At 44.8% G+C, this 16,816-nt stretch overlaps 1 protein-coding gene across 1 annotated transcript in view; it reads right to left on the reverse strand.

The window, feature by feature from the left end:
• LOC109873223 (protein turtle homolog B) overlaps window positions 1-16,816 on the reverse strand; it is a 183,043-nt gene that overhangs the window by 86,540 nt on the left and 79,687 nt on the right. The window contains exon 4 of the mRNA XM_020464837.2: window positions 16,310-16,461. Within this exon, the coding sequence (XP_020320426.1) occupies window positions 16,310-16,461 (152 nt within the window). The remainder of the gene's footprint in view (window positions 1-16,309; window positions 16,462-16,816) is intronic.

Consider the following 16,816-nt stretch of genomic DNA (forward strand, 5'->3'; position numbering starts at 1 on the left):
ACAAAAATACAAAAACCTGTCTTCACTTTGTCATTATGGAGTATTGTGTGTAGATTGATGAGGAAACTAACTATTCTTTAAAATGACTAAAACCAAATCAAAACTGTGTAGAAATGATAATGGACCTACATTTATACAAGTTTATTGACTGTGTCCAGCTCACTAATAATCACCTAAAGGTAAACAGTCAGGGATTATTGGAAATTCCAAAAATGATGGTTAAAGGACTATCTTTTGCAAATTTTGACGGCAAGGAAATATAACCAATTATCAGAGCGGCCCCCCGGATCTCGTTGAAGACCAAATGTGGCCCCCGGGCAAAATGAGTTTGACACCCTTGATGTACAGCAATATTTCAACCTTTTCTGTGATTTTTAAGCAGATTTTCCTTCACTTTGAAAATGTGAAGTAGGTTGTGGGTCGGTAGGAAAATGTTTCAGTTTAATTCCTTTTTTAGATGTAGTGTAGTTTTAAGGCAGCAAAATGTGACAACTTTGCAAGGGGTGTGTATGCAGAGTTTGGCTGGCGACTGTATGTAGGATCTATAGGATTATCCAATCAGGTGTGAGCGTTTCATGTGTAGCTGGTTCAGCTTCAACCCCCATCTGGCTCACTAGTCTTTGATTTATAATCTTTTAGTACAATGTTGCCCCATTCGAAAATGACCCCATGGCTTGCTCCCTACCCCTATGAACTTTGTGGTACGGTAAATCTGACAAGATTGGATTGGTGGTGGATGTAAGTAATATGGCACAAAAGGGTGGATGAAATGTAAAAAGAGGATGAACGAGTGGAAAGGGAGGAAAGGGAGGATGGCTATGTAGCCCTAGAGGGGAGGAGGAGGACAAACAAGGTAGTGAGTTGTCTCTTCCTGTTTGTAACAGGTCACAGGAGATGAGAGTGGAGGCTGCAGCCATGCAGTCCTCAATCAGTGGGCCCACATAGGCAAAGAGATGGACGACTAAGTCTACCTTGAGGGGGGTCTTACAACTGGGAAGAGGGAAGGAAAGCAGGAAGTGTGTGTAAATAGTCTAAAGCGGTCACCTGTCCTTAATCTACACTGATATGAAAAAAAACAGGATGTGTGTAAGCGATAGGTGTTGGATACTTTGCTTGCACCAGTTCAGTGTGATCATCACTGGATGTTCTGGGGTTTTCAGATTAAAGTAGAGCTACTGATACAAGGACAAAGAGGGAAATAAAGGCCATATTACCTACACCTCAACAGCCCCCCTCTCTCTCTCTCTCTCTCTCTCTCTCTCTCTTGTGCTCTCACACACGCACCCACACACTTTTACTCTACTCTTTTCTCTGTGCATGTGTGTATGTGTCTCAGGGAGCGGAGATAGATAGCAGCTGAAAAGAACACACAAACACATAAACAAACACACAAACACACCCACACGAGAGCACTCCTCCACTCCTATCCCTCAAAAGTCAATGGAACAAACACGGTTGTAAGCTCTGTCAAAACCAGTGTTCATTCGTTCAGCTCTCCACCACGACATATATCTGATGTAGCGTCAAGGAGGGCAAAGTCCATTTTCTTATAATTTACACTTCAAACTACGTTAACATTCAGCGATGCTTGCTAGTGTCATGTAATTACAGTCCCCCCAGGATTCCTCAATTTTTCAATGTTTTTTCTAAATCAACAATTCCCCACATAGTATGCGAGGGCTTGCACATTTGACCAATCACTGCACTATTTATGCATAAAACAGTCCAATCATCTAAATTCTATTGCATAAAATTACCCATCACAGCAGTACAAAGAGGGCTCACTATTTCAACCAATCACTGTACATTTACCACATAATAAAGTTCAATCAAGCCACACGTCAACAAAAGTTTTCCCTCATCAGAGCATTTTCGCAACAAATTTGACAAAATCACTGCATATTGCACCTAACCTCTGTTGCTATTCAGAAGCAAAAGGAGGTGAATAGGGAAATCGCTCAAAAGCTTAGGCCCTGTAGGATCATAGACATGACTTTCTCGAGCGAAGGCCACATTTGGACGCAACATCACCTTAAAGTCGCCTGGTTAGAACTGAGTAGCGGATAACGCGTGGAGATCCCCAACACGTTCAGGGAGGCCAAAGCGAATGATCTCCGCGAACCAAGGCTGCCTGGGCCAACGGGGAGCTACTGGTGCACCAGAGCGTTGATGCATGCCACTACTGACCACTACTGGGCCATGTCCAGTAGGCTGCGAGATGCATCCAGGGCCTCATCAAAAATAGCCCCATTGGAATGGTAGGCATTGGCACTGGCAAAAACACACTGTGTCCCATACTTTTTCAGAACCAGAACCATACTTTTTCAGAACCACGGCTGTACCATCCGTCCTGGATCTTCGACATAGGAACAACTCGGATTGCCTGCTTCTGGAGACGGGAGGATATATCCTCCCTCAAAATGTGCGCTTAGGCCTCGGGAACAGTCAATGTGAGGATGCCACCGAAGTGTGGGGTAAGCACAACAAATTGTAGCCTGTACCCTGACGTCACTGTTCACATGATCCAGGGCGACACTGCGCATGCGCGCGATTGGTCGGAGCAGACAGCGAGCCTCCAGTGAAGTGCCATCTGAATGAGCGGGATGCCAACTCATGGACTGGGAGAGGTTGGTTATTTTTCCATTTCCACTACTTTTGACAACCATGTGTCTGAACGTGGAGAAGGGACACTTTTCATTGAAATCACTTGCAGGAGACAACATTTTTGACACCCGTGAACACTGATGAACTTAGGGGTTTTATGTGCCAAGGTTTGCCTAAAGCTTGGCCCACTCTGGGTACAAGGGCTCCGGCGATCAGTGACATATCTCAAGTGGCAGTACCACCTGGGGGTACTGTTGTCAGAATGAGGAGGAATAGCTAATAATATCTAGCTCGCCTCTGCAAGTTATCCAATCTGGCTAGAATGCTATGCAGTGCTCATTAGCTAGCCTGGTCTCGAAAGTGTACGTAGGACCAGATCACTGAGGTGGGACCCACACCCTTCTGCGAAAAGAGACATGCGGTGCTTAACCAAGGCAGACACAGGCGGCTGGGAGATACCCACAAAATCTGGTCGCCCTCTCTCTTTGAGTAGCCTCCTGTAACCAGCAACAGAGCGCTCTGGAGCCCGGGAGACATTTGACCTGACCAACGACCCAAACCATCATCCACGTCCCGCAACTCAGACTCAGACGAGGTACGAGCACCCAGGAGAGGAAGTCACCATCAGAAACACCAAACCCCCGAAAGAATGCTCCACAATTGACAACATCAAATAAAATAAAAATTTATTTGTCACAAATTTTATTTGTCACATACACATGGTTAGCAGATGTTAATGCGAGTGTAGCGAAATGCTTGTGCTTCTAGTTCCGACAATGCAGTAATAACCAACAAGTAATCTAACTAACAATTCCAAAACTACTGTCTTATACACAGTGTAAGGGGATAAAGAATATGTAAATAAGGATATATGAATGAGTGATGGTACAGAGCAGCATAGGCAAGATACAGTAGATGGTATCGAGTACAGTATATACATATGAGATGAGTATGTAAACAAAGTGGCATAGTTAAAGTGGCTAGTGATACATGTATTACATAAGGATGCAGTCGATGATATAGAGTACAGTATCTACGTATGCGTATGAGATGAATATTGTAGGGTAAGTAACATTATATAAGGTAGCATTGTTTAAAGTGGCTAGTGATATATTTACATCATTTCCCATCAATTCCCATTATTAAAGCGGCTGAAGTTGAGTCAGTGTCAGTGTCAGTGTGTTGGCAGCAGCCACTCAATGTTAGTGGTGGCTGTTTAACAGTCTGATGGCCTTGAGATAGAAGCTGTTTTTCAGTCTCTGGGTCCCAGCTTTGATGCACCTGTACTGACCTCGCCTTCTGGATGATAGCGGGGTGAACAGGCAGTGGCTCGGGTGGTTGATCTTTATGGCCTTCCTGTAACATTGGGTGGTGTAGGTGTCCTGGAGGGCAGGTAGTTTGCCCCCGGTGATGCGTTGTGCAGACCTCACTACCCTCTGGAGAGCCTTACGGTTGAGGGCGGAGCAGTTGCCGTACCAGGCGGTGATACAGCCCGCCAGGATGCTCTCGATTGTGCATCTGTAGAAGTTTGTGAGTGCTTTTGGTGACAAGCCGAATTTCTTCAGCCTCTTGAGGTTGAAGAGGCGCTGCTGCGCCTTCTTCACGATGCTGTCTGTGTGAGTAGACCAATTCAGTTTGTCTGTGATGTGTATGCCGAGGAACTTAAAACTTGCTACCCTCTCCACTACTGTTCCATCGATGTGGATAGGGGGGTGTTCCCTCTGCTGTTTCCTGAAGTCCACAATCATCTCCTTAGTTTTGTTGACATGAGTGTGAGGTTATTTTCCTGACACCACACTCCGATGGCCCTCACCTCCTCCCTGTAGGCCGTCTCGTCGTTGTTGGTAATCAAGCCTACCACTGTTGTGTCGTCCGCAAACTTGATGATTGAGTTGGAGGCGTGCGTGGCCACGCAGTCGTGGGTGAACAGGGAGTACAGGAGAGGGCTCAGAACGCACCCTCGTGGGGCCCCAGTGTTGAGGATCAGCGGGGAGGAGATGTTGTTGCCTACCCTCACCACCTGGGGACGGCCCGCCAGGAAGTCCAGTACCCAGTTGCACAGGGCGGGGTCGAGACCCAGGGTCTCGAGCTTGATGACGAGCTTGGAGGGTACTATGGTGTTGAATGCCGAGCTGTAGTCGATGAACAGCATTCTCACATAGGTATTCCTCTTGTCCAGATGGGTTAGGGCAGTGTGCAGTGTGGTTGAGATTGCATCGTCTGTGGACCTATTTGGGCGGTAAGCAAATTGGAGTGGGTCTAGGGTGTCAGGTAGGGTGGAGGTGATATGGTCCTTGACTAGTCTCTCAAAGCACTTCATGATGACGGAAGTGAGTGCTACGGGGCGGTAGTCGTTTAGCTCAGTTACCATAGCTTTCTTGGGAACAGGAACAATGGTGGCCCTCTTGAAGCATGTGGGAACAGCAGACTGGTATAGGGATTGATTGAATATGTCCGTAAACACACCGGCCAGCTGGTCTGCGCATGCTCTGAGGGCGCGGCTGGGGATGCCGTCTGGGCCTGCAGCCTTGCGAGGGTTAACACGTTTCAATGTCTTACTCACCTCGGCTGCAGTGAAGGAGAGACCGCATGTTTTCGTTGCAGGCCGTGTCAGTGGCACTGTATTGTCCTCAAAGCGGGCAAAAAAGTTATTTAGTCTGCCTGGGAGCAAGACATCCTGGTCCGTGACTGGGCTGGATTTCTTCCTGTAGTCCATGATTGACTGTAGACCCTGCCACATGCCTCTTGTGTCTGAGCCGTTGAATTGAGATTCTACTTTGTCTCTGTACTGACGCTTAGCTTGTTTGATTGCCTTGCGGAGGGAATAGCTGCACTGTTTGTATTCGGTCATGTTACCAGACACCTTTCCCTGATTAAAAGCAGTGGTTCGCGCTTTCAGTTTCACGCGAATGCTGCCATCAATCCACGGTTTCTGGTTAGGGAATGTTTTAATCGTTGCTATGGGAACGACATCTTCAACGCACGTTCTAATGAACTCGCACACCGAATCAGCGTATTCGTCAATATTGTTATCTGACACAATACGAAACATATCCCAGTCCACGTGATGGAAGCAGTCTTGGAGTGTGGAGTCAGCTTGGTCGGACCAGCGTTGGACAGACCTCAGCGTGGGAGCCTCTTGTTTTAGTTTCTGTCTGTAGGCAGGGATCAACAAAATGGAGTCGTGGTCAGCTTTTCCGAAAGGGGGGCGGGGCAGGGCCTTATATGCGTCGCGGAAGTTAGAGTAACAATGTTCCAAGGTCTTTCCACCCCTGGTTGCACAATCGATATGCTGATAAAATTTAGGGAGTCTTGTTTTCAGATTAGCCTTGTTAAAATCCCCAGCTACAATGAATGCAGCCTCCGGATAAATGGTTTCCAGTTTGCAGAGAGTTAAATAAAGTTCGTTCAGAGCCATCGATGTGTCTGCTTGGGGGGGGATATATACGGCTGTGATTATAATCGAAGAGAATTCTCTTGGTAGATAATGCGGTCTACATTTGATTGTGAGGAATTCTAAATCAGGTGAACAGAAGGATTTGAGTTCCTGTATGTTTCTTTCATCACACCATGTCACGTTAGCCATAAGGCATACGCCCCCGCCCCTCTTCTTACCAGAAAGATGTTTGTTTCTGTCGGCGCGATGCGTGGAGAAACCCGTTGGCTGCACCGCCTCGGATAGCGTCTCTCCAGTGAGCCATGTTTCCGTGAAGCAAAGAACGTTACAGTCTCTGATGTCCCTCTGGAATGCTACCCTTGCTCGGATTTCATCAACCTTGTTGTCAAGAGACTGGACATTGGCAAGAAGAATGCTAGGGAGTGGTGCACGGTGTGCCGTCTCCGGAGTCTGACCAGAAGACCGCCTCGTTTCCCTCTTTTTCTGAGTCGTTTTTTTGGGTCGCTGCATGGAATCCACTCCGTTGTCCTGTTTGTAAGGCAGAACACAGGATCCGCGTCGCGAAAAACATATTCTTGGTCGTACTGATGGTGAGTTGACGCTGATCTTATATTCAGTGGTTCTTCTCGACTGTATGTTGTGAAACCTAAGATGACCTGGGGTACTAATGTAAGAAATAACATGTAAAAAAACAAAAAACTGCATAGTTTCCTAGGAACGCGAAGCGAGGCGGCCATCTCTGTCGGCGCCGGAAGTAACAAAAGAACAAGCGCCACCGACTAGTAGAGGAACAATGCCAGCCGTCCCCTAGTCTCACACACAAACTGATTCAAGCGAGGGTAGCTTGAGCATGCACCGTGCCGAGACAAACAAGACAACCAATGTGAGTATCTTTTGATTCCTTGGGGCATCGGTGCGAACCCAATCCAGCTTGTTAGCCTTCGTCGTTTAGGATGCATTAGTCATCTTACTTATTGCTATAGCCCGGCCAAGCAATTAGAAGAATAACTAATTGTTAGTGATCAGGAAACTTGAGATCCTTATGATATCTCAATCTCTTCATTCAAAGACTCAATCATGGACACTCTTACTGACAGTTGTGGCTGCTTTGCGTGATGTATTGTTGTCTCTACCTGCTTGCCCTTTGTGCTGTTCTCTGTGCCCAATAATGTTTGTACCACGTTTTGTGCTGCTACCATGTTGTGTTTTTATTTTATTTCACCTTTATTTAACCAGGTAGGGAAGTTGAGAACAAGTTCTCATTTACAACTGTGACCTGGGGCCTGTTGCACAAAAGTAGAATTAAGACATCCGGGATAAATGACTCAGCTGAGCTCAATGAAGCCAAAACATGTGCGTCCAGGCTTAATTGGTTGCACAAAGACCAAGCCAGGATGAGCAGACACGGATTCATTAAGCCAGGTGAAACCAATCCTGGATAGGTGCGCGCTCACGGCTCACTCAAATAGACCCCGCCACAGATCACAGATTAACTGATTTACCATGGCAACTAGAGCCGCGTACTTTTCCCCGTCGGAAGCACAAATCCTCATGGAGGCATACGAGGAGGTAAAAGATATAATTAAGAAGAAAGGCAACACCGCCACAGTGATAAAGCAAAGAGAAAAAGCGTGGCAAAGTATTGCAGACCGACCTGAATGCGTAAGTAGTGCACAATTACACACTCACCGCTCCGCTGAAACATCACAATTACAATTCAAATATTTAATTAACATCTCCAAAAATGCAGTTGTACTGTAATTATGAAACGGTTAAATTTTTTATTGAAATGCACTGCAGATATGAGTGAAATTGTGTAAAGTAACTCCATCACACTGTATAAAGCTATGATACATTTTTTGATATTTTTACTGAAAACAAGACAAAAATACCAAGTAATTTTTTGCAGTGTGACTCCATTAAATGTGTGTGTGTGTGTGTGTGTGTGTGTGTGTGTGTAGATTAAACATGAACGGGCCAAAACGGACATGGCAGCAGGTCAAAATCAAATACAAGAACATTCTGCAGAATGGTATGGTCCCTGACTAATATTTAACAAAGCACAAGCATATATTGTACCCAGAAGGTGCCTGCTCACACATTGTCTGTACTGTTTTAGCAGTGAAAAAGAATACCCACAGACAAGGCACGGGTGGTGGGTCACCAAAGGCTGACCTTACCCCAGCAGAGGACATGGCCTTGGAGCTAAATAAAGGCAGGCCCGTCTTAGAGGGTATCCCTGGGGGGAAAGAGACGAGCATAGGTTCCTCCCAAGATGCCACCCGCTTCATTCAAGGTATGTCCTTCCATCTCTACATGGGATACAACCACATTCATATTGAATCAATTTGGACTGTCTGACTTTGGTTTACCTATTGCCTTGCAGTGTCTGGCAGCACTGTGTTCCTGTTAGAGCCACCAGCACAAGCACCAGACGATGCTGATCCAGTGAGTACTCCATCAAAGGCATACTGTAGGCCTGGCATGTCTTGTCTACTAGCTTCAATATGAATCCGATTAAATGTGATAGGGTGAAGGCCCCAGTGCAGCAGCAACAGCACATGATGGAGACGATGATGAGGAGGAGACCATCTCTCTGGATTCCAGAAGGCATGAGGTATCATGTTAAGACTGTGAAAGTACTATTTACTCTACAATGGTGAGGAGTCCTCATCAAAATCAAAAAATCTAATTTCTTTTACAGGACCCAGATGCTATACAGTGGGAAAACCAGCCTGGCAACATAGTGCGTATTAATAAAAGGACACCACATCCTGCCAAATTCCAGCTGCGCTAATTGTATTGTGTTCACAGAGCTCACAAGCTATCAGAAAGTTGTATGGCAACCACCTCCGGCGCCAAATAGAACTGGCAGACATAGACATTCAGTACAAGAAGAAAAAGATGGAAAATCTTGCACTGGAGTTCGAAATAAAAAAGAGGACAATTAGGAAACTGGACCTTGAAATAAAAAAACTTGAGAGGGAGGTGAGATATGCCTTCAATGTACACTGTATGCTAACTGTAACACAAATGTATTAATCATTATTTTTCTTTCCTCCCCCAGCTCCAAGAAGATGACACAGCTCAAAATAAAAATTAGGTATATTCTCATAAAGTCAAGTGAGCCATGACATATGAGCTCTTATTGTGAGCACACAGGACGGTGGCATCTTTCTAAGGTTTTTTTTATTTTCCCAGCAATCAGTACAACCAAGTCATCGTTATAAGGCATCGCCCTCTTTTGCCCACCCCCCCAGCACCAGGTGTGGCCACTAGCCTATATGAAGGCCCAAAATTGTGTGTTCCTTTCTGCTCTGACAATGGCATGCCCATTCGTGCGAGATGTGGTGGATGAAGAAGCACTTGTGCTGAGGAGAGCCTTCAGGCGAGAAAGGGTCTTCAGGGACCGGTTGGACCCACTGGCCTTCCCTGATGACCATCTATATGAAAGATACAGGTTTTCTGCAGATGGCATCAGGTATCTATGCAGACTACTGGGTCCCAGGATTAAGCACCGCACTGCACGGAGCCATGCACTGAGTGTGGAGCAAATGGTTTGTGTGGCCTTGCGCTTTTTTGCTAGTGGAGCCTTCCTGTACTCAGTGGGGGATGCAGAACAGCTGAACAAGGCCACAATTTGCCGCACAATAAGGAGTGTGTGTCTGGCTATCAAAGCATTAGCAGATGTCTTCATCTCCTTCCCTGGCCACAGAAGACTCTGTGACATCAAAGAGGAGTTCTATAGGATTGCAGGTAAGAGGATCTACAAATTACAGGACAACTGTTAACACATAGTAGGATACTCATTACTTTGTGTGACAGGTTTCCCCAATGTCATTGGTGCAGTGGACTGCACACACATAAGGATAAAAGCCCCCTCAGGTGCCCATGAGGCCGATTTTGTGAATAGGAAATCCTTTCACAGCATTAATGTTCAGGTGAACATAACTTTTTGATATTGTCCATTGACGAACACTCTGCATTGCCAGTGATGTGCATTGATTGGTGTAATATTCCTCATCTTATGATTTCAGATGGTCTGCAATGCTGACTGTGTGATCAGCAATGTTGTGGCAAAATGGCCTGGCTCAGTCCATGACTCCAGAATCTTTCGGGCCTCTGAAATCTATCAGTGCCTATCACAAGGTAAGCCACACAACCCCTATTTATAACCATCATGGCTGTGTCAAGAATATCACTGTGTTTATGAGGTAGTAATGATGAGATTTTGTGTTGACAGGTGAATTCTCTGGTGTGTTGCTGGGAGACAGGGGGTATGGCTGCCAGCCTTTTCTCCTGACACCTTTCACAGACCCCCAGGAAGCACAGCAGGCCTACAACCATGCCCATGCCAGGACCAGGGCCAGAGTTGAAATGACCTTTGGCCTCCTGAAGGCACGCTTTCACTGCCTTCACAAATTAAGGGTCAGCCCTGTTAGGGCATGTGATATTACTGTGGCTTGTGCTGTCCTCCACAATGTGGCCTGCCTGAGGAAGGAGAGGGCCCCCAGAGTGCCACCAGCCATGGACTGGGACAATCCGGCAATCTTCCCTGATGACGACAGTGGTCGGCTGCTGAGGGACCAATATGTGTTGAATTATTTGAGTTAGTATGTGTGCTTTCAATTTTGGTTAAATATGTCCTGCGGTGGCAGAGGAATTTGGTTTTTTTGGGGTTCGTTTTTTGACGAATTTGGCCTCTTATGATGTTTGTGCGGTATACTGTGTGTAATACAAGGCTGCAGGGAGGCTACTGCATCCATTCATTTGTCTGTTCAGTTGATGTGTATGGATTTGTCCTGCATTTATTTTAGTGTGCAGACATGCAGGGTGTGTTATATACAGACCTTTGAATGTGTATGTATCATTTTGTATAATATGCTTGGATTCTGTGCTTTCCATCTTGTAGAGTCACTGTGACTTCAGTTTCGAAAGGAGCTGATGGTTTACCTGCTTTGTTTTGTCCTTATTCAATAAAGGAACATAATGTTACACATTGTGTTTTTATATTCATATGGAATGTGTATTTGTTTATATGACAGAGTACTAGGGCCACACTGAAGAAAAAGGAAAGTCATACATTTATGAGGCTGGTTCTTTCTGCAGAAAAGCTACATATTGTTTTTACAGTTTTGATACTTATGACAATGTGATACTTAATATTCTGGCACATCAGCATGTCTTTGTTTATGAAACCATACTGAAGTACAATTTCACGAAATGCCCCACATCTGTCATTTTAACAACTGTCCTCCTTTAAAACAACTGGTTACAATATTATGACTTGTGTTTTTTTTCCCCTCTGTGGCCCTAATATTCTATCATTTTATATATAGCCTTATAGTCTATGGGAAACTGTAAATTATCTAATGATAGCAACATCATCTAAAAATAATTTTTTATCCAAAATCATTGAAATTAATGATCACAAACGTTTAAATAATAACAGTGGGTCTAGTTATATGTGATAACAATGTATAGTGAGCAGTGAAATAACTATTGGTTTCCATTTGTGGTGACTGCTGACTGACATTAGGGATGAGATTAAATAGATCCTGGAATTTAGCCTGGTCTGGAGCAGGCTAGCTCCACAGAATAAATCTCCATGGTAATTTATACCATAACATATCCTCCTGCCCCCTATCCATCTTTAGTGCAACCGGATTACGGATCAATTGAGCCAGGATCACCAAGATATCCTGGCTTAATCCCTTATCCTAGTTTTGTGCAACAGGCCCCTGGTCAAGATAAAGCAAAGCAGTGCGACAAAAACAACAACACAGAGTTACACATAAAGAAACGTACAGTCAATAACACAATAGAAACATCTATGAACAGTGTGTGCAAATGTAGAAGATTAGGGAGGTAAGGCAATAAATAGGCCATAGAGGTTAAATAATTACAATTTAGTATTAATACTAGAGTGATAGATGTGCAGATGATGATGTGCAAGTAGAGATACTGGGATGCAAAAGAGCAAGAGGGTAAGTAATAATATGGGGATGAGGTAGTTAGGTGGGCTATTTACAGATTGGCTGTGTACAGGTACAGTGATCGGTAAAGCTGCTCTGACAGCTGATGCTTAAAGTTAGAGAGGGAGATATAAGACTCCAGCTTCAGAGATTTTTGTCATTCGTTTCAGTCATTGGCAGCAGAGAAATGGAATGAAAGGCGGCCAAAGGAAGTGTTGGCTTTGGGGATGACCAGTGCAATATACCTGCTGGAGCGCGTGCTGCGGATGGGTGTTGCTATGGTGACCAGTGAGCTGAGATAAGGCGGGGCTTTACCTAGCAAAGACTTATAGATGACCTGGAGCCAGTGGGTTTGGCGACGGATATGTAGTGAGGGCCAGCCAACGCGAGCATACAGGTCACAGTGGTGGGTAGTATATGGGGCTTTGGTGACAAAACGGATGGCACTGTCATAGACTACATCCAGTTTGCTGAGTAGAGTGTTGGGGGCAATTTTGTAAATTACATCGCCGAAGTCAAGGATCTGTAGGATAGTTTTACGAGGGTATGTCTGGCAGCATGAGCGAAGGAGGCTTTGTTGCGAAATAGGATAATAATTTTGGATTGGAGTCTGGAAGGAGAGTTTACAGTCTAACCAGACACCTAGGTATTTCTAGTTGTCCACATATTCTAGGTCAGAACCGTACAGAGTAGTGATGCTAATCGGGCGGGACGGTGCGGGCAGCAATCGGTTGAAGAGCATGCACTTAGTGTTTGCTACCATGTTGTTGTCATGTTGTGATGCTACCATTGTGACCACCCTCCTACTCTGTGTGCCAAATTCTCTCTTTGCTCTTGTTTTCCTTAATAGGATGTCGGTGGGCGGAGCCGGAGGGTCGTCAGCGAAATGGGACACACCTGGGCTTGGGTTTGTCCCAGGATAAATTCACCTCTTCCCCATTCATTGAGGAGACTCTCTCCATGCAGACACAGATTTTGGTTGTGGCATTTATGTGGCTGTTTGCGTTGGCACCTTTCAACACCCCTCATTATCACATTTATGCACACAACCACTCACTTACACTACTGATTACTGACTGCACACACCCTTGTTAATTATATTTAGTTGACTTTAGTTAAATAAATATATTTTGTTATTCCTTATCTCCACGTTGTCACCTTTTTTGATACGCACTTTGAACCGGTTCATGACACCATGCTGTGTTGTCGTGTGTTGCTGCCTTGCTATGTTGTTGTCTTAGGTCTCACTTTATGTAGTGTTCTGTTGTCTCTCTTGTCGCAGGAGGTCTTTTGCCTTTTGGTAGACCGTCATTGTAAATATTTGTTTTGAACTGACTTGCCTAGTTCAATAAAGGTTAAATAAAATAAATAAAGATCCATAAAAACTTCAGCATGCTCGACCACTAAAGGACAGTTTACAGTAGTCGGCGCAACATAAGACAGTCTCGTGTTCCAATTGTTTGTTTTAATAGCGTGAACCGGTTCACACTGAGGTGAAGAGCGGAAATTTGTAAGGAATGAATCTGAGCCTCACACTTATCACCTGTGGAAGGCGGGACTTCCAGCGAAGCGCGGATTTCATTGGCCTTGTCATGCGTGATTGTATATCCGAAGTCATGAGAGTGCGACTCCCCCATAGTATGTTGTACCGAAGTTGGCTGACTGAAAGGTAACTGAAATCCGTTTAACCTAATTTTCACCAGCATGTCACCTGTGCAATTAGATGCGACAAAACTCTTAATCACCTTTACTCCACACACAGAAACGCATACAAGGCTCTCCCTTGCCCCCCCTTTGGCAAATCTGACCGTAACTCTATCCTCCTTATTTGTGCTTACAAGCAAGAACTCAAACAGGAAGTACCAGTGACGCACTCAATACAGAAGTGGTCCGATGAAGCAGATGCTAAGTTACAGGACTGTTTCACTAGCACAGATTAATCCGATAACATTGAGGAGCTTACCACATCAGTCACCGGCTTCATTAATTAATAAGTACATTGACGACGTCGTCCACACAGTGACTGTACGTACATATCCCAACCAGAAGCCATGGATTACAGTCAACATCCGCACTGAGCTAAAAGCTAGAGCTACTGCTTTTTAAGGAGCGGGACACTAATCCGGACGCTTATAATGAATCCCGCCATGACCTCCGACGAGCCATCAAACAGGCAAAGCGCCAATACAGGACTAAGACCGAATCCTACTACGCCCACTCTGATGCTCATTGGATTTGGCAGGGCGTGCAAACTATCACATCTTACAAAGGGAAACCCAGCCGCAAGCTGCCCAGTGACACGAGCCTACCAGACGAGATAAATGTATTCTATGCTCGCTTTGAGGCAAGAAACAGTGAACCATGCATGAGAGCACCAGCTGTTCCGGACGACCGTGTGATCTTGCTCTCCATTGCCGATGTGAGTAAGACCTTTAAACAGCTTTACATTCACAAGGCTGCAGAGCCAGACGGATTACCAGGATGCGTACTCAGAGGACGTGTACCGATCATTTAGTTTGCTGTCGACAAGACAGTGGTAGGCCTGATCACTGATGACAATGAAACAGCCTATAGAGAGGCAGTGTGGTGCCAGGACAAAAAACTTTCCCTCAACATCAGCAAGACAAAGGAGCTGATTGTGGACTACAGGAAACGGAGGGCCGAGCACACCCCTATTCACATCGATGGGCCTGTAGTATAGCGGGTCAAGAGCTTCGAGTTCCTCGGTGTCCACATCACTTAGGAATTAACATTGTCCGCACATACCAACACAGCTGCATCACCGCTTGGTATGGCAACTGCTTGGCATCTGACCACAAGGCGGTACAGAGGGTAGTGCGTACGCCCCAGTACATCAAGGACCTCTATAAAAGGCGGTGTCAGAGGAAGGCCCAAAACATTTTCAAAGACTTCTCTCTGCTACCGCACGTCTAGCGGTACCGATACACCAAGTCTGGAACCAACAGGGCCCTGAAGAGCTTCTACCCCCAAGCTAAAGAGTTAACCAAATAGATACCCGGACTATCTGCATTAACACTCTTTTGCATTAACTCTTTTGACTCATCACATAAGCTGCTGCTACTGCTTATTATCTATCCTGTTGCCTTGTCACTCTCCCCCTTTCTATACAGTACATACAGTATCTACCTCAATTACCTCATACCCCTGCACATCAACTTGTTACTGGTATCCCATGTACAGTATATAGCCAAGTTATCGTTACCCATTGTGTTTTATTCCTTGTGTTATTGTTTTTCAATTATTTGTCTATTTTTCTCTCTGCATTGTTGGAAAGGCCCTGTAAGTAAGCATTTATCTGTTAGTCTACACCTGTTGTTTATCAAACGTGACAAATCAAATGTGATTTGATACTGTGAATACAAAGTCAAGGACCTCCCATGGCTATTCGGCGCTAAACTCCCTAATGCTCGAAAAAGCCAGATACCCTTTCTATCTGGAATTAACGCATGGCCAGTTGTAAATGGAATCGGATAGAAAATCTCAATTTTACTAGCAGACTATGCAATCCAATGAATAGAGCCACGAAGTAGACAACAGAAGGAGCAGGTCAAATGTAATGTTTACCAGGAATCTATCTTCTCAACAGTTTGCATGATATAGACAATGTTGTCCTTTCTAGCTTAGTAGAACTACTTATAGACTTCTTTGGGTCATCATCACATGAATAACTAAGAGGTAGCCAGGGGCAAATTACCTGCCCTCCAGGACACCTACAGCACCTTCACAGGAAGGACAAAAAGGTCAGGACAACAACCACCTGAGTCACTGCCTGTTCACCCCGCTATCATCCAGAAGGCGATGTCAGTACAGGTGCATCAAAGCTGGGACCGAGAGACTGAAAAACAGCTTCTATCTCAAGGCCATTAGACTGTTAAATAGTCATCACTTGGCGGCTTCCACCCGGTTAAGTAACCATGAACCTTAGAGGATGCTGCACCATATACATAGACTTGAAATTACTAGCCACTTTAATAATGGAACTCTAGTCACTCTAATAATGTTTACATATTTTTGCTTTAATCATCTCATATGTATATACTGAATTATATTCTACTGTATTTTAGTCTATGCCACTTCGACATTGCTCATCCTAATGTTTACATATTCCTTAATTCCATTATTTTACTTTTAGGTTGTGTGTATTGCATGCATTGTTGTGAATTGTTAGATATTACTGCCCTGTTGGAGCTAGAAACACATGCATTTCACTACACCCCCAATAACATCTGCTAAACATGTGTATGTGACAAATAAAATTTGATTTGATTTTAGGTGGCAAAAAACACATGAAGTGGTGAAGTGGGGGTCCTACCTTGTACTTGATGCTGTCCTCCAGGGGCTCACCCTCCCGGAGCCAGTTGATGGAGGGCTTGGGGTTGCCGGAAGCAATGCAGCTCAGGGTGATGCTGCCGCCTTCCTTGGCCTCAACGTACAGTGGCGGCGTGTCCGTGAAACTGGGGGGAGCTGTGAAGAGGACAATATAAAATAAACAGTGAGAAAAATGTTATTGGCAAATATCAGAAGGGAAAATCTCTAATGTTCCAATGTTGTATGTGTTTTCGTGTGATATTTGTGTTTATATGTCTGTCTATGTCAATGTGTGTGGCCATAATGTGGAAAATAAAGTTGACGTATTCTGTTTCAAATGTATTAATCCAATGATCCACTACGAGAAGCTCTAGCTAGCAAACCTTAGATGTGTTGCTGGGAGAGGCGCAAAATCAAGTGAATATTTACAGACTTTGCTTGGAAAATGTAATCATTACCACATACAAGTAATGAATACAATGCAGTAGTGTTTTATGATCTTTTTACTGTA

The sequence above is a fragment of the Oncorhynchus kisutch genome, linkage group LG28, assembly GCF_002021735.2.
Source record: "Oncorhynchus kisutch isolate 150728-3 linkage group LG28, Okis_V2, whole genome shotgun sequence".
In the NCBI taxonomy this organism is placed as follows: Eukaryota; Metazoa; Chordata; class Actinopteri; order Salmoniformes; family Salmonidae; genus Oncorhynchus; species Oncorhynchus kisutch.